The 27,977-nt window shown below is 55.4% G+C and overlaps 1 protein-coding gene across 3 annotated transcripts; it reads right to left on the bottom strand.

Annotated features, from left to right (window-relative positions):
* Positions 1-23: 23 nt before the first annotated feature.
* KIAA1522 (KIAA1522 ortholog) lies at positions 24-27,977 on the bottom strand. 3 transcript variants are annotated; one of them, XM_058553558.1, is made up of 7 exons: positions 27,599-27,977; positions 6,550-6,720; positions 6,411-6,466; positions 5,988-6,111; positions 5,275-5,391; positions 2,611-5,184; positions 24-2,200 (listed from the first exon to the last, which is right to left on the bottom strand). In XM_058553558.1, the coding sequence occupies exons 1-7, from the start codon at positions 27,831-27,833 to the stop codon at positions 2,178-2,180; spliced, it is 3,300 nt and encodes a 1,099-aa protein (XP_058409541.1). In that variant the 5' UTR covers positions 27,834-27,977; the 3' UTR covers positions 24-2,177. The 3 variants fall into 3 exon arrangements, with proteins under 3 accessions (XP_058409541.1, XP_058409543.1, XP_058409544.1); XM_058553560.1 differs by lacking the exon at positions 27,599-27,977 and adding an exon at positions 17,672-17,819; XM_058553561.1 differs by lacking the exon at positions 27,599-27,977 and adding an exon at positions 8,670-8,842.

The following is a 27,977-nucleotide window of genomic DNA, read 5'->3' as shown; positions in this document are numbered from 1 at the left end:
CATTAAGAAGCAGCAGCCACAGCCAAGTTTTAATCATTTAATTAACACCTTTGAATGAAACACACAGAGCTTTTTCCTGTGTCTCACTCAGGCTTCAGGGAAGAGGGAATGGATTGTTTGTATAGACATATCAAAGACTCAAAATTTTAAAGAAATATATATATATATATACTTCTCTCTCTAACATTTTCATGGAAATTAAAAATCAGAGGCTTTTGGTCTTTCCATTTTCACTAGGTCAAGCTCATTTACCCCAGAGGACAAAGAAGGGTTGCCTCTTCTAGATCCTCCCTTCTCCTTAGTACTCTGTCCCACCCAGGGGGGAAACAAGCTCAGGAGATTCTGAGGATAAGGAGCTCAAGTAACATTGGGAAGAGAGGGAATGGAAAGAGATGGAAGGTGGGCTCCCTCCCACCTCCAGCAGCTCTGAGGCTGCCAGGGCCTGGTTTCATAGAGGCTTTGACCGGGTCCTGGTTCCCAGGGGGCTGGATCAGGAGCTCTGAGCAGAGCAGTGCTTACTGACTGTCCTTCCCCAACTCACTGGGCAGGCGCAACACAGACCCAGCAGCAGCTTGCTGTTACCCAAAGGGCAAGGGAAGAACATTGGTTTATAGCTACAGGGAGAAGACAGTAGTGAAAGAGGGCCAGAGGAACCGAGGCTCTCCTACCACATCCCCTGTGTTCCCAGCTCTTGTTCCGGGAGGGGGCCAATCTCTCTCCTTAGTGGAGGAGAAGCAGCTAAAAGCAACGTTCCTTGCCAGGCTCAAGCTTGAGTCACTGTTGAGGAAAGAGGGTCAAGACAGAAGGGGTGGCAGCCATGCTGCTGCGGAAGTCCCAGGGGCCAGTGGGGAAGCCATCTTACCTAGATAGGTAGCACAGGCTGAAAACAGAAAGGTTGTTAAAATTCCTGGAGAAGAGATCAGTAGAAGAGGCTGATGTCTAGGGGGCAACCACCCAGCCTGCTCCCTAGGAGCATGGAATGCCCCTCTCACTGACTAGGGAAGAGTCTGGAATAGAATGCACTTTTGGCTTCCCCTCCTTGTCACTCAGCATCTGCTCCCCCCAGTGGAACCACCTGTGCTGAAAGGCAGCTGCAGAAAGGACATGCATGGAGACAAAGAGAAAGGTCAGAGAATGAAATCCACAGGGCCAGGCCAAATAAGCTCTTCCCCTGCCAGACCCTCCCCTCCGTCCACCTCCTCAGTACTTCCTGCAGAGCTGAAAGGGACCCAGCTTTGCCACAGCCCATGGGCTCCTGCCTCTGAAGTGTCATGCCTGCCTACCCCAACCTGATCAAGTGAGACAGGGCAGATGCCTGGCATTGCCAAGTGCCCACCGAGATGACCCCCTATTCTGTTCTCCTGCTGAGGACACAGAGCCTGTGGACCTCCCCTCCTCTGGTTCTTTCTCCCCCAACCCACTTGGGGCCTGGCAAACTCCCGCTTCTTGTCCTCTGCATGGAGCACCTGGCAGAACTGGAAGGCAGAAGGGTGGTTGGTGGTAAGTTGAGGCACAGGAAGGCTAATGCCCACTGCACCTTTGTGCTTTGGAATTCCACAGTCCCACTCCTGCCTCCAGCCTGGCGAAGCCTGTGGGAATACAATGACTTGCCCACCTCTAAGAACTAAGAAAAGGAGCAAACTGGATCAGAGGGAGGGGACAGACTGGTCCCAGCTATTGGGCTGGCTACCAGGGATTGACGCTGCTGCCATGTAAACAGGCCCTTGGAATGTGGCTTCACGGGCCCTGGAGGATGGACATGCAGCCACTTTTCAAAAGTGCTTTGATTCTGGACTACAGTATGTGCATGATTTGGACATGAAAAAAAAAGGAAACAAAAGAAACTCGAGGTGTTCTGCTCCCAACTCTGTGGCCTCAGGGCCAGCAGGGGGCGCAACCACCCACTCCCACCAGCTACCTCTTCAAGATGAGGCTAAGGCCAAGACTGAAGTGGCAGCTGCCAGAGGTGAATCCAATCCGGAAAAGGCATGAGTGCTGGGTGACGGAGGACAGATCAACACCAGGCTTGCATAAATATTGAAGGCTGTGGGTTAAGGCTGCAGGCATCCTCTCTGTTAGGTTAAGTTTCTGCTGTATCTTCTCATCCTTGGAGCTGCTCAGGTCCCTGAGATTGTATTCCTGGGATGGGCCAGCAGTGCCAGTGAGGTGCCTGGTGGTCAGACCAGCTCTTTCTGTGGGTCTGTGGGAAAAAAGAAGGAACACTCAGCAAAGGGACCTCCCGCCTTGGTTCTGATCACTAAGGGCCCAAGGCACATCCTCACCCCCTCAATTTACTGACCATGCAGCAGCACTGGGCTAGACACTTCACAAATGCTGACACTCATGCAGTATCACTGCCCCACACTTTACAGCAAGGAACTGGAGGCCAGGATCGGTAGATAAAATGGCAAAGTTGGAATCAAACTCTAGTTCTGACTCCAAAGCCCCACACACCATGCTCTTTCACTGTAGCTCATCAAGGTGACAGTTCACCCTTCCCAGGCATCCTGAGACCAGAAGAGTCTTAAAGATCCAAGAGCAACTCCCTAAAGGCAGAACTGCAGCTACCTATTTCCCATCACCAGTGATGGGCCCCACTGCCCGCGGTACCTGAGCTAGGCAGGCCCAGCTTCCGCTCCTCTGGATCCACCAGCTGCAGGACACCTCCATTCTCCGCTAGCTCCCCCTTAGTCCTGTCCTCGGCAGGGGGGAGCCCGTTGGTGGGAGGAGCAGTAAGAGGCTCAGCCTGAGAAAAGCTGGGGGAGGCAGGTGGTGGGGCTCCCACAGAGGGCTTGCGGGCCACGGGTGGGGGAGCCTTATGTGGCTTCTTTGTGGCCTGGAGTGGCCGTTGCTCCGAGATGCTCCGAAGTTCAGCCACCAGATTCCGCTGGAGATCAGCCTGGGTCTCGGGGGACACGGACCGCTCCAGCTGCAGCTTCTTAGTGCCCTTGGAGAAGATGAAGCTGGCCGTAGAGGCAGAGGACTGGGGAGACCGTGGCTCACCCTCAGGTGGTCCATTGGGCTGGGCACTCACAGGGCCCTCACTGGCAGCCAGACTGGAGGCCTTCAGTCGGACAGCAGCATGGAGCCCTGAGGAGGGGGCAGGTGCTGGGCTGGCCCGCCCTGACAGGGCCCTTCGAAGTGGCTTCTGGGGGGCCAATGGCCCTGATGCTGGGGTTGCAGCCACTGTGGGACCACCCACAGAGCGCAGTCGGACCATCTGCAGGAGCGAGGGCGTGACCAGGGGTGCACCAGCATCCTCCCTGGGAACCCCACTGCCCTTGCTGCAGCCCACGGGTTCTCTCCGAGGGGCCTTGGCCAGAAGCCGTGTGACAGAACCAGCAGGAGGTGGGGCTGGTGGAGCTGGAGGAGGGTCTGGGGTACCATGGGGCTGGCTCTGGGAAGAGACAGTAGCTGAGGAGGGCAAAGCAGCCAGGGAGCTGACAGGAGGCTCTGGGGGGTCTGAAGGACCTGCAGGCTCAGGGCCAGTCACGGAGAAAAAGGCCTCCTCGGGTGGAGGGAAGTCAGCCATGGAGAGGTCCTGCTCCTCAGGTGCAGGAGGTGGCGGTGGGGGCCAGTTGGGATCTTGCAGGGGCTCCTCAGCAATCTCTGGGGCAGACGGGACCTCCTCAACCACCTCTGGCTTCTTAGTGGGTGGTGGGGGTGGATGATAAGATGGGGGTGGAGATGGTGGGGGTGACTGGTCTTTGGAGGCAAGGGAAGACTCCTGTGGTGGAGTCAGGGATGTCTGGGGAGTGGGAGGGAACTCAGGACTCACATCAGCGGTAGAGGTGGGCCCAGGGACCACAGCAGGGGCAGCCAGAGCAGGGGCAGCTTGGTTAGGGCTCTTAGGCTTGGAGGGAGGTGGGGAGAAGGGGGCAGGCACCTTGGGGTGAGGAGGTATGACAAACCTGTCACCCAGGATGGTCGACATCTGTGGACCAGAGCGTTCTGAGGGGGCTGGGTCAGAGGAGGAGGAGCATAGAGACGTGAGGGAGGAGGAGACAGAGGCCCCAGGAGATCGAAGGGAAGTGACACGCTCTGGCTTAAGAGGTTGAACCTTGCCTGGGGAAGCAGGGGCCCCTGCTAGACTCTTGGGAGGGAGGGTAGGGGTACCACTTTGGCTCGAGTATCCACTGGAAGGTGAGAGTGTCCGTTCTGGGGAGCGTGGGGGGCGCCGGGAGCCACCGGGAGACAAGCCAGGCACCCAGCTGCCTGCTGAGTTGGATGGACAGGGTGCTGCCCCCATCCCTTCTGACCCACCAGTGGTGGGCGGCCGAGGCAGCTGTGGCTGCTGCTTCCGCTCAGGCTTGGGTGGCAACCCCAAGGGCCCATCAGGTGCTGCTGAGCCCCGCTGATGGAGCGAGTGGGTCCGGCGGGGAGGAGGTGGGGGCCGCTTCAGCTTACGTAGGGACACACTCCGGCCAGACAGCTGCCCACTACTCCGAATGCTGACAGTGTCTGAGGCTTCAGCCGTGCTGCCCCCACTGGGAGAGCCCCTCCCACTGCCCCCCTGGGGAGGGGGTGCCACACTATTGCTAGCCACAGAGCCCTCTGGCCGGCCCTCAGAGCCACCCTTAGAGGAAAGGGTGGAGCCATCAGACACAATGGTCTCGGAGGACTGAGAGTGACTCCAGGTGTCACTGGAGGAGGAAGGGTGGCGGCTGTGGGGACGTGGGCTGGAGACTGAGGAGAAGCGGCCCAGTGAGCGGACGGAGGCCGGGCTGGCCGAGAGCAGGCTGCAGCGGCTCAGTGTGCGCAAGCTGCAGCGGCCCAGGGCCACCACATCCACCGTGGGTGGCAGCACAGCATGTGGGATCAACTTCGACAAGTAGGTGGCCTGGGGCGAGATGGACATGGCCGGGCTCATGGGCTCTGGAGGCCCGGCCCCTCCTGTCAGTCCAGGCACTGCTAGGGACATGGGCCGGCTCAGTGGTGGGGGCCGGGCCCCTGTGGACCGGCCAACGAGGGTGTCATCCCGGTAAACGCGGTCGATGTGGCGCTGCAGCATGGCCTCTGCCTCGGCACCGGCCTCCGCCTCTGCCTCCAGCGCCTGCAGGGACACTCGGGCCCCTGTTGCTGAGGCCAAGCCCACCGGGTGGCCATCCACTGTGGGGATGCGCACAGCATCCCGTGGACCAGGAGGCCGAGGAGTACCTGGTGCCTCACGCTCGTTCCGCAGGCCTGGAATGGACAGGGAGGACGTGGCAGTCAGCAGAGGGGGTGGCCAGGGCTCCCCACCCACCACTGCTGCCCTCCTAATGCGGTGCTCACCGAGTTCCTTCTGCACATGCTGCGGCAGCCCCAGCACGGTGCTCCTCCGCTCCCGCCGCCGCCGCCCTGACTTTCCGGATGACTTGGGAAACGAGTCATGGGGTCGGAAGGTGGAGCCTGGGGGCCAGTCCAGAGGAGAGAAACCGTTAGAGCAGGTCTCAGGGCACAATGTGCAGAGCACTACTTCTGTAGAATATTAATAAGAGCTCTGCGAAAAAAGATTTCCATAGTCAAGTAGGCGTGGGCAAAGCTAGGTTAAACAAAGCTAGATGCTTTTTTTCTGTAAGACTTCTGGAAGGCTTTATTAGATCAATAATGATCATTTCCACTTAGTGAACACTTAACGATGTGTTAGTCAGCATGCTAAACATTTGTCATTCATTCCAATAATATAAGTACTCTTATCCTCATTTTTATAGAACATCAAACAGAAGCTCAGAGAGATTAAGGGTTGGCCCAAGGTCACACAGCTGGTAAACAGCAACACCAGGCTCAAACCCAGGTTTCCCGACTCTTAACTGTCCTGCTTTGCAGTTAATGTGCATCATGAACCTCCAAGAGGACACAGGGTACAGTGTTTCCTGAATTCACTGAATCACAGAGCCTTGGGAAACACTAGATTAGGAGGAAAAGGGGAAGCTGCAGGTGCTGGGACCCAGATGGTGCCCACCACCCCCCTCCCTGTCCAAGAACCCTGGCTGATGAGCAGACACCTTTGCGCTGGATCATCTCCGAGCGGATGGAGAGAGCATCCTCTGCCGTGGAGCTCTCAGCTGTGTAGGATGTGGTCTGGCTGCAGAAGGAGATGCTATCTTCATCCGGCCCTGTCCGGGAGGACTGTTGAGGGAAGAAGGCGATCAGGCCCTGGCTCCAGACCCAGGACCACCCCAGAGGCCTGGGTAGGGCTCACTGTTGCCTCTTCAAGGCTCTTCTTTGGAACTTTTGACTCAGATTCCCCCACCCAGCATCACCCAGCACTGAGCAGACATCAGCTAGAATAGCCCTCAGGGGTCACCTAGTCGAGCCCTTCATGATACAGGAAGGAAACTGACATCCAGAAGGGTTCAAAGACATACTTGCCAACGATCAAGCAGAGACGGAAGAGTAGTCAGGACTGAGCTGGGGGCAGGGCTCACCTGGATGCTTTGGGTGTCTCCATGGTCCCAGCCACCCTTGTTCAGTTTCTGTTTTTCTGGAAGACACCAGAAAGGTGTGTTAGGCTTGACCCCTGACCTTGGGAGCTGAGAGTAGCACTGGAGGGGAGTGGAAGGTTACCTTGGTGCTGTAGGGAACGGAGCCCCTCCTGGGCCTGTGTGTGCAGCTCTTCCAGGTGAGGCGGCCGCCCGCTGGGGAAGAAGACGTTGTCCTGGTGCTCATCCACCACAGAGCCTGGCCCCTGGCCCGGCCCCACACTTAGACGTTTGTCACTCTCAGCTTTGGCAGAGCCTAGTGGGATGGAGGAGGAAGAGAAGTGAGGCCCGAAGGCATCTGGGCCCTGGGGATGCACAGGCACCATAACAAGGGCACCTACAGTCCCCAGACTGCACACGGCCCCTGCACATACGTGCAATGCCCACTTCCCCCAATCTGTACACACAGCCCACAGTTCTGCGGTATACACTCAATACACACAGCCCCCATGTACATACACAAACTATACCCAAGTGTACATATATCTGAGCATCCATACCACACAAAGGGCCCCAGAGAGGGCAGCACATGCAGGGCACACTGGCCCACCGTATATGCACACACCACCCACAGGCTTCAGTATGTATACAAACAAATAGCACCCACGTATAAACACATCTGGGTACTCACACAGCACACAAGGGCCCACACAGAGCACACCCAATCCCTAGGTATACACACAACACCCACAGTCCCCGTTCTATGCTTACACAAACAGTACTCAAACATACACACAACTGCGTATCCACACATCACTCAGGGGACCATGCAAGACACCCCAGTACACATAGCCCATAACAAATACACTTCTCGTCTCCAGAGCCCAAGCTCTACTTTACAGGAAAACAAACCACCCTTTTTGTACACCTCCTTGGCCCAGGTCCAGGAAGAAGACACATGGGACACTAGGAAGGGGTGGGGGCTTGAAGGGGTCATAACCAGATCCCCAGGAAGTCCTGGGGGGAGGGACAAACCAGGGATATGGCCTCTTGAGTCCCCTACTCACCCATGTGGCTGTCCCTTAGTGGAAGGATGGGCAGGGGAGGGGAGGAGGACCTGCGCCCCTCTACCCCTAGAAAGGCAACTCCATCCTCTCTTGGGGGAACAGTCCCAGGTATCCCCCTCTCCTGGAGGCCCTGGCCTCTGATGCAGAGGAGCCAGAGATCCATTACAAAGGATCCTGTTACAGGCCCCGCCCATGGGGGAGCTGGTCATCTAATCCTGGGAATGGGGGGCTGTGTCAGCACTTTGCAGCCCCAGCCCCCCTTTAAATGGAACCCACAACATAAGCAAAAGCGCTGGGAGGGTCATGTGACCTTGGCAGCACCTTGTAGAGGGGCAGGAACAAAACAAGCCCTTTAAAGGGCCACACCCCAGGATGCCCCAGGATCCGGGTCTTCAGTTCAGACACCTGCCCTGTCCTTCCTCAGCCCATTCTTCAACAGCCAGCTCCTGCCCCAGGGAATCCGCAGGAATCCCACAAAGTCAGAGCTGGGAGGTCTCCCAGGAATCCATCTAGCCAAGTCTCACCTAATCCCCTGATTTTACAAGTTGGGAAAACAGGCTCAAAGAGGCAAGGCCTTCCCAAGGTCACCTGCAAATCAGAGTCAGACAGAGCCAGGACTAAACTCCAGGTTCCTAGAGGGGATTCCTGGATCACACTCAGATGGGGACCCTCTGGCCCCCACGTCTTACCCCAGGCCTGAAAGCCAAGCTCCTAGGGGGAGGAAGTGGCATAGGCCCCTCCCTCCAAAACTTCACCCCAGGGCCTCTAAACAGGATTTCCCTGACCATGCTCCCCAACTTCCAGGGGCACTACATTCCCCTCTACTCTGCTCCTCACATCCCATCCTCCTCCACACACTGACTGACCTGGCAGCCGGTGCCCTACCTCTCAGAACTGAGGTACTGGGATGTACCCAGTAAGGTGTGGGTACCCCTGGAGGGAGGCAGTCTCGCCCAAGGGCTGCAGGCTTCAAGGTCAGAGCCACCCGGATCCATCCTCCCAAAGACAAGCAAGGCCCAGACAAAGGCAGCGGGGGAGCGGCTGGACAAAGGCTGGGCGGACAGGGGAGTCTGGCCTCATTACTGGACCCATCCCCCACCCATTACCCTTCCCCGGCCTTGATCCCTCATTCTACATAAGGGTCTGGCAAACGGAGGTGTCGGGGATCCCTCCTGTCCCCCCAGCCACACCCACTCACCCTTCTTCTTAAAGACCCCGAGGAGCGCCGGGAGGTGGCGGCCCAGGAACACCACCATGACTGCGGGTACCACTCGGACCGTCCCCTATTCCGACCTCTCCAGAAAGCCGGGCGGCGCCTTCACCATAACCCAGCACTAAGGGGATGCGAGGCCGCCCGCCCAGCCGCAGAGCGCCGGCTCCAGGCAGAGGAGGGGGAGGGGCTGCTCTCCAGGTCCTCCTCCCACCTTCGCCACTGAGCCCGCCCACCCGCCGGCCCCGCCCCTCAAGCAGAGGGCAGGGGCATGAGACATCCCAGACTCTTGAGGGGGAAACTGAGGCCCGGAGTCTGTGGCTGCTCAGCTTTGGTGGAGAGGATGACTAGGAGGGCCAAAGATACTCGATTCCAGGGGCAGACCAGTAACCCTGTCCCTAAGTCATTTTCCAGTCAGGAGCCAGAGCTAAGGCAGGGGTCTCGGCTGCCAGATGGTAGGCGGAAGAGCCACTAGACTAGACTTGGCATGGTGCCGACCCCCACGTCCTCCTGGCTGGTGAGGGTAACTCCCAGGGGAAGGAGCTCAGAGCATGGAGTGGCCAGGCAGAAGCCCAGGACTGCCTGTGGTGAGGGAGCTAGCCCAGGACACAGTACTGCCCAGAGTGGAATCACAGTGGCTGGTGGTAACAACCTCTCATGTGTATGTTCAGCCTCCCACTTTCCAAAGGACTTTCTTCCCACTGTGGTAATGTGACATCAGCAGCCCAGAGAAGCACTGTGAACTCTCCAGGGTCACACAGCAACAGGCCTTCAACACAGACCTCTTGCTGCTCTAGCCTAGGATTCTCCCCACTGGCCTCACTCTGTGACTCGGTGACTCTGCTGCATCACCAGGTGGGGAAAACAGAATTAGCCAAGAAACAGCTCATAGGTAAGGGCCGGGGGTTGGGAGGTTACTTGGAGGGAAGTAAGGTCTAGGTTCAAATCCAGCTCCATCACACACAAGTCATGACTTCACATGGAAACAAGGCCAATAACTCCTTTTTATAAGATTGTTGTATCCATTCATTCAATCAGCAAATCTTTATTAGACTAGTATTGGGAGCTACGGCTAATGGAGGAGAACTTTATGTTGTTCACCAGTATATCCCTAGTGCCTACATCAGTGCCTGGCACATACTGTGAGTTCAATAAGTAGTTGACAAATATGCAAATGAGGTAAACTAACAATACAATTTTAGATAATGAAAACCAAGGAGCTGTGACAGGAAGGGGGTGCCTTTGGGGGCATCAAAGAAAGCCTCCCTAAGGAAAGGCCATTGGAACTGAGACCTAAAGAATGAGAAGGAGCCAGCCAGGGCAAGTGCTGGGTGCAGAGCCTTCTAGACAGAGGCAACAGCAAAGGCCTTGAGGCAGGAGTGGTGAGTTTCCCAGGACAGAGAGGAGGCCAGTGTGGCTGGAATGGTGAGCAAGGGAGAGAATAGCAGGAGGTGAGAGGAGGGCAGGAGCCAGGTTAGGGAGGGCCCCAGAGGCCTTGGCAGAGTCTGGATTTTATTCAAAGAGCCCCAGGAGGTCAGTACCAAAGGTTAAGCCGGGAGTGACAGTGTTAAAATAGATGCCCTTGGCAACTCCAAAGAGTCGCTGAGACTGTGGAAGAGCAAGTCTGTGAGCTGTGCAGTGCTGTCCCCCAAACTCGCCTAAGGACACCCCTCTCTCACAGCACCTCTCTCTCTGAGGCCCTAGGGAATCTAAGAACCCACAGTGGCGCCCATGCTGCAAGGCCCCTCTGCAGCCCCTTCCCCATTTGCTGCCCCACCTCTCAGGGAGCAGTCAAGCAGAAGGCTGAGCCCTTGCTCTCTGGAGAACAAACTTCTGTGGAGCTGGAGAGTATATACCCACAAATCACTGAAATCTAAACAACAAGCCCAAGAAGTAGGCACTTTTACCCCCATTTTACAAATGAGGAAACATAGGCCAGAGCGGGCAAGCAATATAAAGCTGGTAAGTGGCGGGGTGGCATTTGCACTCAGGACAACTTGAATCCAAAAGCCACGCTCTGTCTGCTGTGCCAGCTACAAACCTGACCTCCCCTCTGAAGAAGGCTGCCAGACTCTATCATCCCCACGAGTTCCTGGTTTCTTGACCACATCCTCCCCTCTTCTCTCTCTTAGGGCAGACCCATCCACCGCTCTTATTAGTCCCACTCCAACAGAAAAAAGCAGGAAACTGTCACTTGTGATGAATTCATGCCAGGCACCACGCCAGGTGCTGCTGGAAGGCAAAGTCTTCCTGCCCTCATGGATCTGACAACAGCCCTCCAAGACCAGCTATGCAAAGATACTCTCCCCGTAATTGATCATGGACCTGTGAGGCTCAGAGAGCTAGGTGACTTCCCAAGCTCTGGCTGGCTCCAAAACTGGAGCCTTTAACCATACAGGACACAGTCACCCTTAGCTTCCCCCTAACCAGGGAAACTAAGAGCTGAGCTTCCCCTAAGTCGGGGGTGGGGGAACATCAGCTTATCAAGGTCTCAGGTCCACAGCTGGCAGTCAGGGCCACAGCTGCAAATTCCTGATCCAAGGCTCTCACACTTGATAACATCTGGTTGCTCCAGCAACACCCCTCCCCCCAACCACCCACAGCTTGGCCAGCGCCCCAGGCTTCTCTGAGCCACCCCAGACACAGGTCTACACACCTGTGGGTTGCTTGGGGCGGAGCTCAGCAACCTGAGTCTCAGGTGGAGAGCAGGTGCCTCACAAAGAAACTGAGGCCCAGACAGTGGAAGGACCTCGCCCAAGGTCACACTTTGAGTCCGTGTTCCAGGACCTTCTGCCCCAGCACAGTCCAGAGGTGCAGCCTGGGGCTGAGGCTCACCTAGCAGCCTCCGCCTTCCCCTCCTCCAGGACCTGCCTGTGGGAGGATTCCCGGAGCTGAGAAAACAGCTTGCTCCTGGCCACGCCTCCCAACATGCAGGGCACACCAGGAAGCATACATGCAAGTTCCTGAGCTCGGATACAGTGCCCCAGCAGAGGTACGTGGCACACACCTCCAAAATGTCACTGGGGCCATCCTCATAGGTGGGCGCCCTCAGGACCACGTCCACAAAGCACACTCAGGCCACTCTAGTCCATGTCCTCCTCACGCCCGAGTGCCACCGCACAGACTCACGCACGGCCCTGCCAGGCGGCTGCATGTACAGGAAGGCAGGTGCATGTACCCACCACTCTGGGGCTTTCCTGAGCCTGGGGACAGAGAGAAATGGGGGAGGGAGCCCCCACCCCCAAGGCCACATGCACATCTGTGCGCATGCGTACCCACTGTCTTGGCAACATCCTCCATGGGGTGAGGCCTCAACCTGCCCCATTCCAGAACAAGGGGCGGGGGCTGTGGCGCGCCCACAGCCAGGCAGGCCTGACTCAGGGGAGAGGAATGAAGCGGGGAGGGCACAGCTGCCCAGGTGGCCTCACTCAGGAGCTGGAACCCTCCAGAACTGACCCTGCCCCCAGCCCCCTCCCACCCCTCTCAGGGCTTAACTGCCCCTGGCCAGCCCAGGAGCCAGGATTCAGGGTGTTCAGAGGCCCTAAGTCTCAACCCCTCACTGTACCTGTTGACAAACCAAGGCCCAGAGGGCCTTCCCATAGGAGCAGAACCCAGGGTGTATGTAGATTTTATTCTTTTAGAAGCAGGACAAAGGGAAGTGAATATAACAAAAGCTTTCAGGTGGAGGCACTTTACAGTTCTCTAAACACTCTCTTCTACTGTCTAGCAGAACACCTAATAAGAAACCTGAAAGGTATACGTGACATTCCCTTTTTACAAATGAGCACAAGGAGGCTTGAGGGAAAGTGACTTGCTCAAGGTCACCCAACCAGGAAGTGCCTGAGCACACATTCGAACCTGGGGCTCACCCCAAAGGCCTTAGTGGTCCTAAGTCTGAGGAAGTTAAGGGGTCAGGGAGGCTGCAGCCCCAATCCCTGCCTCAAGAGGGGGAGCTCTGCACCCCACGTCTGCAGAAGGGGAATCTCCCTCTTTCCTTCCCTCAATGAGAAGCCCCGCCCTAGCAGGGGCAGAGTTGACAAGCTGGTTCTAAGGTAAATATTGGGGGGCAGGGAGTGCCCGGGACAGGGAGGGGAGGATCCCATCCCACAGGTGCCTGGGGGAACAGGCAGCAGTGCAGGGAGGAATTAGCTACAATAGTATTAATAAATGTCATAATGAGTTTCCAGGTCAGTATCTGCTCCCCAAAATGACATAATAATCTCTTTCCACCAGGGTGCAATTCTGACTTTCCAAAGTCCTTTCCTTTGTTGCTTCAAGGCATGACTATCCTCATTTTATAGATGCAGGAGAGGCAGCCACCATGAAGCCAGGAGAGGAAAAGGCTGGGAGTCAGGAGGTCTGGATCCCAGGCCTTGAACAAATGAATTAGCCTCTCTGGGCCTCAGTTTCCTCATCTGTAAAATGGGACTAATACCCACCTCACAGAGTGCCTGGGAAAGTTAAAGAAAACCATGCAACCAAGTGTGAACACAAAATGTTGTAATCGGAGGGAGCTTCTGCCTCTCCGGATATGGGGGTAGGTAAAGGGCTCTCTCAGGCCCTTCTGCCTTTCTACTTACAACACAATGATAATACACTAGCATTTACTGAGTGTCAATTGATTGAGACACACATGGTTTCACTTAATCCCCCTCACCATACAGAGGTACTCCCTGAGGGTCAGTGACTTGCCCAAGGTCACATGGCTAGGAATGGCAGAATCAGGATGTGAAACTAGCTCTGATTGGCTGCAAAATCATGTTCTTCCCATGCCACCAGAGGCCTCCTCTCCCACCCACTTCCGAGCTCTCTTCAAGTCTCAAGTGGAGTTAAGGACCATTATTAAGATAAGGTCTGATAAGGGACACTTAACATCAGCTCCCTATCAGCTCCTCAGTGACCTCGCCCTATCTGGCAGCCCTAATCCCCATTTGTGAGGGAGAGAATTCCAAGTCCAGACCAGATATCCCACTGCCCTGGGAGTTAGGAGTCCTAGGTTTGAACTCTCACTGCCTCTCAATCACAGTAGGACCCTGAGCCAGGCACTGCCCCTTTCTGGGCCTCAGGTTCTTCATCTGTGAGGTGGGAGGGTTGGAGAGATGATCTCTAAAGAGCCCTCAGCATGCATGACTCTGCCCCTAGAAGGAGGGCAGTGGTCCCACACTTTGGGGCAGGGCCTGGAGCAGCAAGGAGGTTCACCTTATCTCAAATCCCTCAGACCAGAGAGGGCTCGGCCAGCCCCTTATCTGGAAGCCCAGAGCTCCCCAGAAGCAAGTCCGGATACACAGTTGATCACAAGTCTCCCCGAACCCCCAGAAAGGGGAGGAGACAGAGGGAGAAGCTCAGGGGTGGAGGGGTAGAGGAACTGGTCTTCTCCCAGCTGTGGGACCTAACAAAGACCCCTGGCATTCCAGTTCCAGAGGCAGGGGAGGGATGACAAGAATTCTAGGTGGTCTGACTCCACCAACAACTCAGTCCCTTCCCTTGGTCTCCTTATCTGCAAGATGGGAACAATAAACGCAACCAGGAAGAGGGCCCTGTGTCTACCTGACAGTGCAATGCATGGGAATTGGAGGAGGGTGGTGCGGTGGGGGTGCTCCCTGGGCTCCCAATTCATATCCTCCACCATTCCCCCAACCTGCCAGGACCAAGTGCCCAGCTGGCCTGGGGAGGGGAGGGTTGGTCTGGATTCCTGAGAACCAAGGCCAATCCATCCCAGCAGGTTACAGTGTCTTTCCAGCAGTGGGGAGGCCTCTCCCCATCCACCCTCAGCCCTCACCCTTCTCTCCTGTCCAAGGGCATTTGGTCCACCAGGACCCACCCTTCCTTGAATCTCAGTTTCTCCCTCCTACTTCTCACCTGCTCCCTCTCAGAGCCCCTGGGGGCTTCAAATCCTGCTCCCCCACCCCCAGCACTTCCTCCACTTGTGCTTCCTACAGAGCCCAAACCCTCCAGGGCCCCAGGCTTTCTTCGCCCAGAGGACTTGCAGGCCCCTCAACCATAAGAGGAAACCCATCTGTCCACAAACTGGTTAAGGGCACAGGCTTTGGAATCTGACAGCTCGGGTTTGAATCCCAGTTCAGCCACCTCCTTGCTGAGTGGCCTTGGGCAAGTAACTTCACTTCTCTGGGCTCCAGCTTCCTATCTGTAAAATAGGGAGAATAACAGCTTCCAGCTTGTAAGACTATTGGAGGACAAATGGATTAATCCATGTAAGGGGTTAGCATAGGGGCTTAGTATCCCTGCTACCGTCCCCCAGCCACATAGCCTCAAGCACAGAGCCTTCACAGCCCTCTCTGGCCCTTACTCACAACATCGGATTAATCCCAGGTCCTATCCCTTCTGCCACCTCCTCTGCAGTCTCTGCAGCTGCCACTCCTCGCCACTCCCACAGCCGCCACCCTGTCCCCAGTCCTCACCCCATCACCTCTTCCCTGGATTACTGCAACAGCCTCCAGACTGCTCTCTGAGCTTCCACTCTCACCACTCCACCCTCCAACTTGTTCTGCCTGGCCCCGCCCCCGCCCTGAAGCCATCTTCCTAATATCTCACTTTCATAGGTCCCTCCCTTACTCAAACACCTTCACTAGCTCCCTATGGCCTGTAGACTCCAGCCCTCTCAGCTTGCCTTGCATTCTTTCCCTCCTCCTCTCACAGACTAATCATATGTCCTCAAGCCCCAGTCCCATACCTGGGCCTGTGACAGGAGAGGCTGAGGCTGGGGAGGCTTTAGAATCCTCGGCACAAGTAAAACCAAAGGGACTGAAGTTTGCATTCACAATGGAACTTGTCCCAGGCACAGGGAAAGAGCCTCAACTACTTTCCTCTCCAACCTCCATGCTCAGTTTCTACTCCATGCCTTTGCTCACGACCACTCCCCGCAGCTGAAATGTATCCGTGGCCATGTTCTCTCATTTAATCAACAATTCAGGACTAATTCCAACCCTGCAGTTACTTCAAAGTCCAAATTAAGACCATCTCCTCAGTTTTCTAAAAACTGGCCCCAACCCAACAGCCTTTTGATATATAGCCTAGAACACTCCCCAACCCCCAACACTTACTTCTCTGTTGTCTTGACATTGTTTTCTGGTTTTTTAGGAGCACCTTACAGCCTGGTTGACTCGAGTCACAGCAGGAACTGGCAGAGCACAGGGCTGCTAGAAGGCGCTTAAGGGCCAGCGGGCAGGAGACTGTAAACAGCCCTCTTAATCTCTCTCTCCCCCACCACCGACGGTCACATGTCTGGACCCACAGTTGGTTTTCAGGAAACCGTCAGATCAGAGTGGCCATGGGAGGGCAGATGAAGAGCCCCATCCCAGGCCCAGCCCCACTCCCTCAGTGCAGACTCTAAGAGCAGAGAAAGGTGGGCACAGCCCGGATTTCAGGATTGCTGGGCCAAGCTGTACTGGGAGGTCCTGGAGTCTCTCATCAACCCACCTTCTGAGGAATCCTAAGAGATCCTACCAGAACTTAATTAACCCTTTTCCTATTGTTATTTTGATTATCATTATTATTTCTCAAACCACCGCAGGCAAAAGCCTTGGACAAGGCCTCCTTCTCTAGACCTCAGTCTTTTCATCCACGAAATCAGGTAGCAAGGACTGTAAGGGTCCCAGAAGTCACCTAAGCTAAGCCCCTCTAACTTCACAGACAAGGCCCCCTGTAGGAGCCAGGGAGGTCCAGAGAAGTGAAAGCAATCTGCTCAAGGTCACCAGATCCATATCGAGAACCCAGACCCCCTAATTCCCAGCCCAGGCTCTTTCTATCCCCCCTGAGTGGAGGGATGAGATCATCAGGCTCAGTTCTGAACCTCTAGGAATGTGGGCCATCCTGGGAAGACGTGGGTGGATTCTCCCACCACAGCAGGGGGCCCCCCCAACCTTCTCCAGGATTCTCTCACTCCCAGAGCAAGTACCCGCCTCTGTCAGAGACCCCTTATCTTCCTGGGAGGCAGTGGATCCACCACCCTGCCCCTACCCCATCTGTGGATTCACCAGGTGGGGGAACTAGGCACGCTCGACAGCTCCTCCTCCAGCACCCCCTGGGACTCTGGGGGATACCCTGAACTGCAGCACCCGCTGGGGGAAACCAGGAATCCTGTCTTCCAGCCCTGGGGTTGGAGGCCTTCCCCATTCTCCCCACCTCCCCCCAACTTGGAGGCTGGAATGTGACCCGCGGAGGGATCCCGCAGCACGCCGGCAAAGGCTGCGTTCCAGCTCGGTGGCTGCACTGAAAAGGGGGAGATGCGGCAGCGACCACAGGGGTGGGGGGAAGGGGGACGCAGAGAGGCAGCGCCGGCGCGGGCGGGGGTGGGGAGGGAGCCCAGAAAACCAGTCCGACTCCCAATCGCGCCAGATGGAGGCGGCCCCGAGCCTCCAGCCCCCCGTTTCCTGCTTCCCCTCTCCACCTTTGTCTCCCCTCCCTCCTGCAAACTTTCAGCCTGTTGGGGGCTAAAGCCTGGGGAACAAGTGTGTGTGTGTATGCACAAGTGCCTTCGGGTCTTGCAGCCTGAGTGTGTGTCTGGTTGGTTGTGCAGTTTTGAACCCGTGTGTACATCTGCGTGCCTAAGACAGTGGGCAACTGTACCTACATGACTGATGTGTGTATATGATTGTGTCTGGATCTGCGTGTGTGGTGTAGTTCGTGTGGCTGTGTAAACCGTATGGATAGGTATATGCACAGTGTCTCAAGATCTGTGCGTCCTACAGGGATGGTGTGGGTGTGTTTGTGTGACTTCGTGTCTGCATGTCCGTACATTTGAGTGGGTGTTGTGTGACTGTGTCAATTGCGAACATGTACGTGTGCCCGCCTGTGGGTACTCGTGTGTACGTGTGTCTCTGTGTGCATGTGAGGTGTGGGATCTGTGCGGGGGATTCCCGGCCCCCCACACTCACACCCACCAAGCCCCGGGAGGGGGCAGCAGCGGTGGTGGCAGCTGCGGCAGGGAGACCCTCCTCCCCGCCTGCCCCGCCCCCACTCCCGGCCCCTACCTGCCGGCCGCTTCGCCGACCGCCCGAACCGCCAGAAACTGCGGACCCGGGGGCCGCTAGGGGCCTTCCTCTTGTGGTGTGAGTTGCCCATGGCGGGCGCGGGAGCCGGCGCGGTAACCCGAGCGCAGCCCAAGCAGCCCGGCCGCCGGGCCCGCAGCCCGCGGAGCGAGGCAGTGAGACGCGCGGGCGGCCACCGCAGGCGCCCCCAGCCCCAGCTTGGCCACACCCCCGGGTCCTGCGGCCAATGGTCGGGCCGGGGCGGGGCCGATGGAGGGGCGGGGCCTGGTGCGCGTCCCGTAGGCTCCGCCCCTCCTAGGACCTGGGAGACCTGCTGAGCCGCCCTGCCCAGAGTGCTTCGGAAAAGGCCCGTCCCGTCCAGGTGGGGCAGGAAGGTCGCCTGCTCCCCTAGCCCAGGGGCTGCCTCTCTGAGGACTGCAATGGCGCCGAGAGAACTAGGGGACGGGCTCCAGCAGGCGGGGTCCAGAGATCTGCTGCTGCTTGGGCCCACCAACCACTACCCCGTGAGTGTCTCTGTGCCTGTGTGTACAAATGTATCGATCTGACTGTATTTCTGTAGTGATGGTGTTCAAAGTAATGGTAGCACTTTTTATACAGCAGTCCCCTTTATCCCAGGGATACGTTCTAAGACCTCCAGTGGATGCCTGAAACCGCAGATAGGACCAAATCCTATATATACTATGTTTTTTCCTACATATACATACCTATGATAAAGTGTAATTTATAAATTAGGCACAGTAAGAGATTAACAATAATAACTAATAATAAAACAGAACAATTATAACAATATACTGTAATAAAAATTACTGTAGATCTTAGCAACCTCAGCATATAATTTTTCTCTTTCCTTATTAAGTGGAGAACTTTCACCTTTTCACTTAAAGGAAGCTCTTTATGGCTTCTTTTTGACATACCGGAATTGCCAGCATCACTACTCTTGCGCTTTGGGGCCATTATTAAGTAAAATAAGGATTACCTGAACACAAGCACACAAGCACTGTGATATAGCGACAAGGTGACCTGATAACCCAGATGGCTACTAGGTGACTAACGGGCAGTAGTGTATACATGGATACACTGGACAAAGGGATGATTCATGTCCCAGTCAGGAGGGAGCTAGACGGCGAGAGATTCCATCGAGCTACTCAGAACGGCAGGCAATTTAAAACTTATGAATTGTTTATTTCTAGAATTTTCCATGTCATATTTTCAGACTGCAGTTGACCACAGGTAACTGAAACTGCGAGAGGAGAAATCATGGATAAGGAGGACTCCTGTATAGCACTTACTATGTGCCAGGCACTGTGATAACCACTTTCATGCATTACTTCATTTTTCCACAAAACAATTCTGTAAGGCAGGTACTTTTATCATCCCCATTTTACGGATGGGGAAATTGAGGTTCCATGAAGTCAACTGACTAGCCCAATATCAAACAGCATTAAGCTCAGAGCTAGTACTCAAACCCAGACTGACTCCAATACCCACTGCTCCATGCTACTTACCCCTCCACTTTATCTGTGCCTCTGCACGACCTTGAAGGCAAGCACGCAGTTGGGCATTTGTAATTGTGTGCTTTAAGGTGACTGTGTAGTTGTGTATCTGTGACCCTGAACATGTGGGTTCCCCTCTGTGTAATCATGTGTATGACTGTGTGCCTGTATCCATATAGTTGAGTCTGTTTACATGTCTGGATGTGTGCTTTTGTGTATCTTCCTATGTAATTGTGACTGTCTCTCAGGGTGGCTGAATATCACTGATTTTTGTGTATTTGAGTGTGTAACAGTCTGCCTGTGTGCATGTAAGTGAAAGTTTGTAAGACTGTGTAATTGCATGTGCTTTTGTGTATCGATATGACTGTACAATTGTTTGTTGAGTGGATGCCCACATCTACATTTGGAGGGTGTGTTAAGTAATGGAGTATATAGGTAAACGTACGTGAAACCACCCATGTCTGTGCATCTGTGGAGCTATGTGCCCCTCACTCATCTCCCCTTATACAAGTCTTGGTCTTTCAAAGCTCAGGCCAAGCTTCACCTCTCCTGAAAGCCTTCCAAGCTGCCCGAGGCCCCCACCTCTGTATCCTCGCAAGTGCCCTTGTGCCCAGGGACCTGTCCAGGGCCCCATATCCTGGGCAGTGACTCTCCTTTACCATCACTCTGTCCTGTCTCTCCAACTAGGGGCAGCATGGTGTAGCAGAGAGAGCACTGGGCTGGGAGTCCAGGGCCTTCAGTGCTAATCCTCATATGGCTCATCCTTTCTGCCACCTGGGCAAGCCCCTCACTACACCACGCTGCCTCTTATACCCAGTGGCTCCAAGACACCCTGTTCTCTTCCTGCAAAAAGAGTCATAGCTGTTCCCCATCCTCCCTGAGGCCCATCTCTTGCTAAAAGTCTGAGCTCGACAACAGTGTAGTCCCTGAGGGGCTGGTATTTTCTTCATCTATCCAGAAAATACTCATTGAGCATACACTGTATACCAAGCTGTGTGCACGAGGCCCCTGCTTTGCACAGAGAAGAGGGTCCTAGTGTCAAATCTGGAAGAGATCTCAGAGATCTGCGAGCCCAATTCCCTTAATTTAGAGATGAGGAAACTGAGGCCCGTGAAGAAGAAAGGTGGTATGGGGGAGCAGAGCGAACACTCAAGAGTAAAGTGCAAATCCCTTGGCATGAATGGAGTGAGGACAGGCATGCAAAGAGCCTAGAAGGATGTCTGGAACCTGGTGGGTGCCTTGGCCTTTGCAGGAGGCCTTACAGGAGCTCCCTCCGCCCACCAGTTCAGCCTCATCTCTGACCACGCCCTCTCATTCTCAGAACCCCACCCACACAAAACTGTCTGCCACTCCCCAGTGCACACCTCCAGGCCTTCAGACATGGTCCTTTCCTCTTCCACCTTCGCCTGGAAGATTCCTTGCTATCCTCAAAGCCCTGCTCAACAGTCTACTCCTCCAGGCAGTCTTCTTTGCATCCCCATCTCCCACAGGCATTAGTGCTGTCCTCTGACATAGTATTGATCACACCCTGTGTAACACCATCCAGCACTTGTCTCAAGACAATGGTTTGTTTTGGTATCTCCCTTTCCAAACAGAAAACAAGCTCCTCGAGGGCAGTGACTGTCTCACTCCTCTTAGTAACCCCAGGCTCAGCATAGTGTCTGGCACACAGTAGGTGTGTCACATGTGTTGAACAGAAACTGGTGGAGGTGGTGATGATGGCACTTCCTACTGGTGGAGATGAAGAGGCACAGGCAGGAGAGTCCAAGACACTTTCCCATCTTACATTCTTTCACGACAAAGGCTGAGCTTCAGGATCCAGAAGGAGGAGTTCTGCCTACAGCCAAGGGCATGAGAGAGCCTGAGGTAGGACTGGTGGGAGGAAGTAGGTGGTATGGAAGGCGTATGGACCAGAACTCCAGGAACCACAAGACAGGGCTTGAGTGCCTTGTGACCCTCTTGGAGAAGGGTGGTAAAGGCCTCGCCTGGCTAGGGGCTTGGAGGAGAGGATATCCTAAACAGACCGGAGGCCCTACTTGGAACAGACCCCACCAGCAGCCTCCTGGGAATCATGCACTTTGCCAGAAAATTTGGGGTTGAAACTCTCCGCAAGCTGAGCTGTCTCCCCTCCATGCCAAGCACAGAGCTGGGCACCCTGTGAGTGGAGCTGAGAGCCTTTGATGAACCGACCCCCAAGGACAGTGGAGCACAAGAGCATCGAGTCCCGTGGAGTGCAATAAGAGGGGAGGTGGACAAAGATTTCATCCTTCCTGCCCGAGGACGCTGCTTCCACCTACTTCCTTCCCCAAGCCCGCCAAGGAGGTGGTTGTGGCGTCTGCAGATGGAAGGTGGAGGTGTGTATACCTGCTCTCCCCACCCCACCACGTTCACTGTGGCCCAAACAATATACAATGCTTCCTCTCATTAGTTTTCTTCAGCATGTGACAGGCCAGGAGCAGCTGAGACAGCTTTGAGGGTGTGGGGAGAGGGGGATTTCCAAGGGGCAGGTGGGTGAGTGGAGGCTCTCCCTCCACCCTCTACTGACAACCGAGTATAGATTTTTCTGCCCACAGGATTTAGCCACCCCAGTGCAGACCTTGCTGGCAGCCTTGCTTCAGGGGCAGGAGAGGGAGAGAATAGTGGGTGGAGGGCCCCTCCCAGCCTGAGGGGGATTTCCAGGAGAGCGCTGGGATGTGTGCCATGGTGGGGATTCGGGCCTCCACGAGGAGGGAGAGGGAGAGACAGCTGGAATGAGCACCTGAAGGTGTCGGTCTTCCTTGGCCTCAGCTTCCTGCTCATCTCGTCCTACCCCTGGCAGACGCACCTCTTTGGGAGGGATTTTGCATTTGAGGTCTGAACAAAGGAGCGGAGAAGCTGAGGTCAGCCTGGCAGGTGTGGGCTCCTGCTCCACCTCTAACATTGGCTGGCTGTATGACCTTGAGCAAGTCACTTCCTCCTCTGGGCCTCAACTGCCTATCTGTATGTGCCATGAGGGCTTCCTGTGACATCTCAGGCTGTTAACTCTGAGCCTCTTGGATCCAGAGATGCCCATGCTTTGGGGGCCCATATCAGATCACCCACCTATCACCCAAAGCCACTTAGTGCCAGTCCCTGTGCTGGGCAGGGCAGAGGGAAAAGACAGTCAACCCAGCTCCTGCACTCAGGATGTTCAGAACAGTGAGGTACGGCACTCCCTGTGCCCCACAGGACCCCAGACAGCCAGGTGGTCTCAGCCCCTAGCAGATGCCTTGCCTGATTCTGGCGCTGCAAATCCCTCAACCCCAGCTTCCCCTCATCCTTCCATTTTAGCTCAAGTGTCACCTCCTCAGGGAAGCTGTCCCTGATCTCCCCCTGGGATCGCTGTGCTCCCTCGTTTGTCACACTTCTTGACCCTCAATTACTGCTCAATGTCTGCCCCACCACCACCACCACCAAATTGTGAGGTTCGTGAGGACTGGGACCTTGTCTCTCATTCATCCCCAGGACAGGGTCTGGCACACAGTTGGTACTTGTTATCTGATAAATACTTAATAAGTATTTGTGAAATAAATTACTGAGGTGCCCTCTCCCATCTGGACCCAAGACAGACAATGCCCATCCCTTCACAGGGGCCTGGAGAAGGCAGACCCAGACTCCTCTATAGAAGCCACTCCCCCCTTGGATGTATCCTACAGCAGAGGGAGCCCTAGCCCTATCACAGTAGTCCAGGCCCCAGGCTAAGACACTGAGATGCCCCCACCCAAGACGACGGTGGCCAGAAAAGCATATACTGTCCAACTCTAAATCTCTTAAGCACCCTGCTCTAGAGTCTGGGGGGCATTAATTTCCCCAGGAGTCTCACAGAGATGATGACACTGGAGCCAGGCCTTGAGGGATGAATAGGAGTTCACTGGATAGAAAAGTGAAGAGAAGGGGGAACAGCACATGCAATGGCATAGAATGTGGAAATCCATGGAGTGTCCATTGAAAGGCAAACAGATACCACCCTGACCTCAGAGAGGCGAAGTGCCCACCAACCAAAGTGCCTTTGGGTCCTCACTTTGCTTTACAAATACACAGGCCCCTTGCTCAGCACAGAGATGGCATAATTCACACTGCAGTCTCCTCACCCACCTTCCTATGACATCTAGGCCACTGGGTCCCGATGTCTCGTCCACCTGACTGGCCAAAGGTGGGCTCTCCTTTCCTGGACATAGCTCCCACCCCCATGCTCCTGGCCCCTACCAGCTTGCTCCTCCAGCCCATTCTCAAACCCATAGAATTCTAGAACTACAAAGGGTCTCAGAGGCTTTTAAACCCCATCTTTGTCAAGATAGGGCATGTCTTGCTGAGAGCAGGGCAGAACTTGCCCAAGGTCATACAGCAGAGCAGAACTCAAACACAGGAGTGTCCCCACAACTGCACACCAAGGGCAGTTCTGCCTGAGTAGCCAGCGTTCATGGGGTCCAATCTGCTGGGCCTGGCGGGGTGGCTGCTGAAGTCTTGCTATGAGAATCAGAGCCATCCCCACTCCTTCTACCCCCCAGCCACTGCCCAGTGCCTGAGAAAAACCTTCGAGGGGCTATATACTCCTTTCCCCAAAGCTGGTTCTAAGATTCTACAGAGTCAGAAACACATCCATCTCATATTATTTTGTTGGGAGGGTGGCCTCTGGAGGCAGACTCAGGGGTTCTGTCACTGCCACATCCCTCTCATGCAAGCAGGAACCTTGCTTGTCTTGTCCCACGTATCTGCGTCACCCTGAACAGTGCCTGACACTATATAGTAAAGAATATATCGGGCCGGCCCCGTGGCTTAGCGGTTAAGTGCGTGCGCTCTGCTGCTGGCGGCCCGGGTTCGGAACCCCGGGCGCGCACTGACGCGCCGCTTCTCCGGCCATGCTGAGGCCGCGTCCCACATACAGCAACTAGAAGGATGTGCAGCTATGACATACAACTATCTCCTGGGGCTTTGGGGGAAAAATAAATAAATTAAAAAAAAAAAAAAAGAATATATCTTTTTCAAATGAATGAAGCTGAGTGACCCTTGATCAACTTACTTTCACCCTCTGGGCCTACTTTCTCACCTATACGTGGTGACAACTGCCCACCTCCCAGGTTGTTGTGAGGACAACAAGGGAAACCATTCATGAAAATGCCTGCCCAGGGTCTGGCACATAGCAGCCTTCATGTTCCCCTTCAAATTAGCCAGCACCCTGCTGTCCTTCCACACTCTGCTCACCTCCTCCAGAAAGCCTCCCTTGATTATCTACTGGGCTCCAGTCCTGGCATCTGTCCCAGAAACACTTCCTCCCCACATACTTGTCTAAAGTCCAGGTGATATTTCTGGAAAATATGGATTACTGTTTGTTTTTTGACTTTTTCTTATGCCTGAGTCCTCCTGTTGGACAAAGGTAAGACTCCACCTTCTGTGGATCCCCCACAACAGGGTATCTGAGGTGTAACCAAGTGAGTTGTTTTCCAAACATGGATCAGGATGAACTTAGCTAATGCCCAAGTCCTCAGCATCACACCAGCAGAAACCTGCTACCGTCTAGACCATGCTCCACAGTGCACAAAGCATTTGCATGTCTGTTATTTAATTTGATCTTTGAAACACCCCTGTAAAGCCAGGATTTATTATCCCTATTTTAGAGGTAAGGAAACTGAGGCTTGGAGGTGTTAATAACCTGCCGTGCCATGTGGCCTGAAAGGGGCAGAGTAGGGCCCAGGAGAGAGTTGTCCTGTCAGCCTCAGAGCCCATTGCATCTAGACTGGGTCCTTACAACTCAGGTGATGAAACTCATCAACACAGTAACAGCAACCCCTGGCATTTCTAGAATGACTCCACTTTCATATATTTTTCACATTCTCTCGTGAGAAGCTTGGAGAGACAGAAAGCTCACAGACTCATCAAGACAACATCTAGACAGAAGGTCACCCCTGTGAGAAGGTCCCCCCTCTCTTCCCTGAGACAGTAATGGAATCAGTGAGGCCACAGAGAAGTTGCCTGCCCAATGTCACGGGGCTGGCTAATAGCTGAGCCAGGATCTGAACACTGATTTGCCTGACTCGGACGCTATCAAGTTCCCTCACTTCTCTCTGGGCCTTTTCCCATCTGTAGAATGGGTTGGATAAAAAGATCTTTAAGCCTTACCCCTTGGTCTGTGTCCTTGGGAAAGTCACGAAAACAGTACCAGTTTTGGAGGCAGGTGATTTGAGTTCAAATCCCAGTTTAAGCAAATCAATCACTCTTTGTCCCTGAGCCTCAATTTTTTCATCTGCAAATGGGCTCAAATGAGATAATGGATACAGGGCTCCTGGCACACTCAAAGTAATCAATAAATGTCAGATGTCCTCTCTTCTTTCTGTGCAGGGCAGTGAAGGGAGCAGAAGAGTCCTGGAAGCCAGGTGCTCAAAATCTATTCCAAGCTCAGTTTTCTCATCTTGTAGTAGGGGAGTCAAATTAGGGCAGCCGAGACCTGCATCTATGGGTCTTTGGTTCAGAGATGGGGATCAGGGAGAGAATGACCTCCCCAGCAAAGGCCCCTGACCTCCCAGGAATTTTCTGTGTGTGCCTCTTCTCTATCTTCCGCAATCTCCATTCTAAACATTTTCCCCAGAAAGAGTTAAGCCTTCTTTGGGCTTCCCCTTCCTGATCAGCGGTGCCAGTGGAGATTAGAGAGATCAGATTTATTTCTCTTAATAAACAGAAAAGAAGTTAGGCCAGGCAGGTGACAAGGAAACAATTGGAATAATAGAAGGTTGGAGCAAAAGGGAGCAGGACTTCCTCCAGTTGTACCTGAGGCCACCCCCCCCCCACCTGAGGAAACAACAGCCAGGGGCAGGGAGGTATTGCCCAAGCACGTGGGCCCAAATCAGGCCGACCTGCTGCCCAGAAAGCCCAGCGCTACCTGACACCAAACACGAGGCAGGGGGAGGCCTGGCCACTGACCTAATGACCCCTAACCAGACTGTTGGAGCAGGGACCTACAGGGTCAGCTTTTCCAGCTCCTGCCTCGACACTGGTCTCCCAGGGGAAAAGTGTCCACTACCAGCCTTCTAACTCCAATCTCGACAGTCTGACCACAATCCATCCTGCTGCAGTTCTGATCCACACCCTCTTGAGCGAAATGGGGATGACTTCAGACTGAATCCCAGTGGGGCAGCCCTGGAACAGACTCCACGTCCTGTTGGGGTTGCAGAGAACTTGCAAACACTCCTCACCCAAACCCTTCCTCAGGGCCTGGCCCAGCCATCCCAGCCCCAGCACCCTGACTTCTATTTGTGGCTGGGCCACAGTGGGGAAGGGCCCATATCCAAAAGGAAGATCATCCCGGATGCAATCACACAAGAGGCTTTTCACCCTCTTCCTGGCCCCTAAAGCGTTCCTTCAAATTCTCCTCCAGAGGCGGTTAAAGGACACTGGGAGAGTAAACACAAGCGGAATGGGATGGGCCCACACACGCCATTTCCTCACCTCTAACACGGCAGCAGGAACCTAGGACAGGTAGACAGCAGGCCCCAAGGAAGCCCCACCCTCTTGCAGAGTCTCATGCCCTCTCCCTCAAACAGGAGACAGAGGGGAAGATGAGGGAAGAAACAAGCAAGAGGCCAAAAGAAAAGTGACCCCAGCAGAGATGAGCCAGGTCAGCCTCCCTTCATCCCGCCCATCCACCAGGCCAGAGGGAGCCCAGAGGCAGGGAATTAGCTGTTGTATTTCAAGTACCCACCCCAGCCCAGGTACAGCCTCTCCATTAACTTGGGCCTCAGTTTCCCCATCTGTAAGCACACTTCCAACACTGGCAGTTTCTACCAAGGCTGGGGGGAAGGAGTGATGGGGAGGGGCGGTTGGTTCACATCAGTGAGCTGACCACCCCAGGAGGTGGATGTTTGTGGTTTGGCCCAGGTGAGTGGTGAGAAGGGCCAGGTGGGAAAAGCTAACACTGTTAAGAACCTAAAGCATGCTATGGTCCACGTTGGGTCCTTTGTGGGGTTAGACACTCATATCCACCTGGACGGCTGACACACCTTTTGAATGCAGTTGACCCTCCAGACCCAGAGGGACCCCCCTACCAGAGATGCAAGGCCACTTGCCTCTCCCATTGGCCCCAGGCCAGAGTCAAGTCCCTGACCCCCTGACTCAGCAGAGGGCAGAACCTGGGTGAGCTTGGGGGAGGGCGATTGCCTCACCGTCCCAAGAACCAGGCTGTCCGCACTTCCTGCTCAAGCCAGGGGATCCCTGCCCCAGCCGGGGGTCCCCTCCCCCTAGAACCGGGCAAGGCTGAGTCTGGGAAATTCCGGGGTCGGCGCAGAATGAGGGTGCTCCGGCTGAGCCTGGGGCTCTTCCCTCCCCACGCCGCGGACCCTCAGCGGAGCCACCCTGGCCGCACCCTCGGCGCCGCCCGCTGCGCAGCCCAGGTGCCCGGCCGCCTTACCTCGGCCTTTCCCCTTGGCCCTCCTGGCCTTGTCGTCCGCCTTCTTGGCCCGAGGGGCGGCCGGTTCGGCGCCCTCGGCCCCCGCCGCCTTCTTCTTGCGCCGCTTGCCCCGCAGCCAGCTGAAGGCGCGGCGGAGGCCGGACGCGCCCGAGCGGGACTTCTTCCTGCGCGGGGGGCCGCCCGGGCCCCCCGGCTCGTCGGCCGCAGGTGCGGCGGGGGGCGCGCGGGCCGCCATGGCGCGGCGGGCGGAGCTGGCGGCGGGGCCCCCTGCGGCGGGGCGCCCATGCGCCGGGGGCGGGCGGGCAGGCGGCCGCCGCGGGGAGACGCGCCCGGAGAAAAGTTTGGGCGGCGGAGGCAGAGCGAGCGAGGAGCCGGCGGG

Source organism: Diceros bicornis, chromosome 13 (genome assembly GCF_020826845.1).
Source record: "Diceros bicornis minor isolate mBicDic1 chromosome 13, mDicBic1.mat.cur, whole genome shotgun sequence".
NCBI lineage: Eukaryota > Metazoa > Chordata > Mammalia > Perissodactyla > Rhinocerotidae > Diceros > Diceros bicornis.
Note: the sequence above shows the minus strand (reverse complement) of the source record. Positions and strands in the feature narration are given on the sequence as shown.

Excerpts from the sequence above, each read along its gene's own strand:
- KIAA1522 (XM_058553558.1), bottom strand. The coding sequence starts at position 27,833 with ATGGCGGCCCGCGCGCCCCCCGCCGCACCTGCGGCCGACGAGCCGGGG. Across the intron at positions 6,721-27,598 it reads GGCCAAGGGGAAAGGCCGAG|GCTCTGCCAAAGCTGAGAGT; the intron begins GTAAGGCGGCCG and ends CCATCCCACTAG. Across the intron at positions 5,392-5,987 it reads GGAGATGATCCAGCGCAAAG|GCTCCACCTTCCGACCCCAT; the intron begins GTGTCTGCTCAT and ends ACTGGCCCCCAG.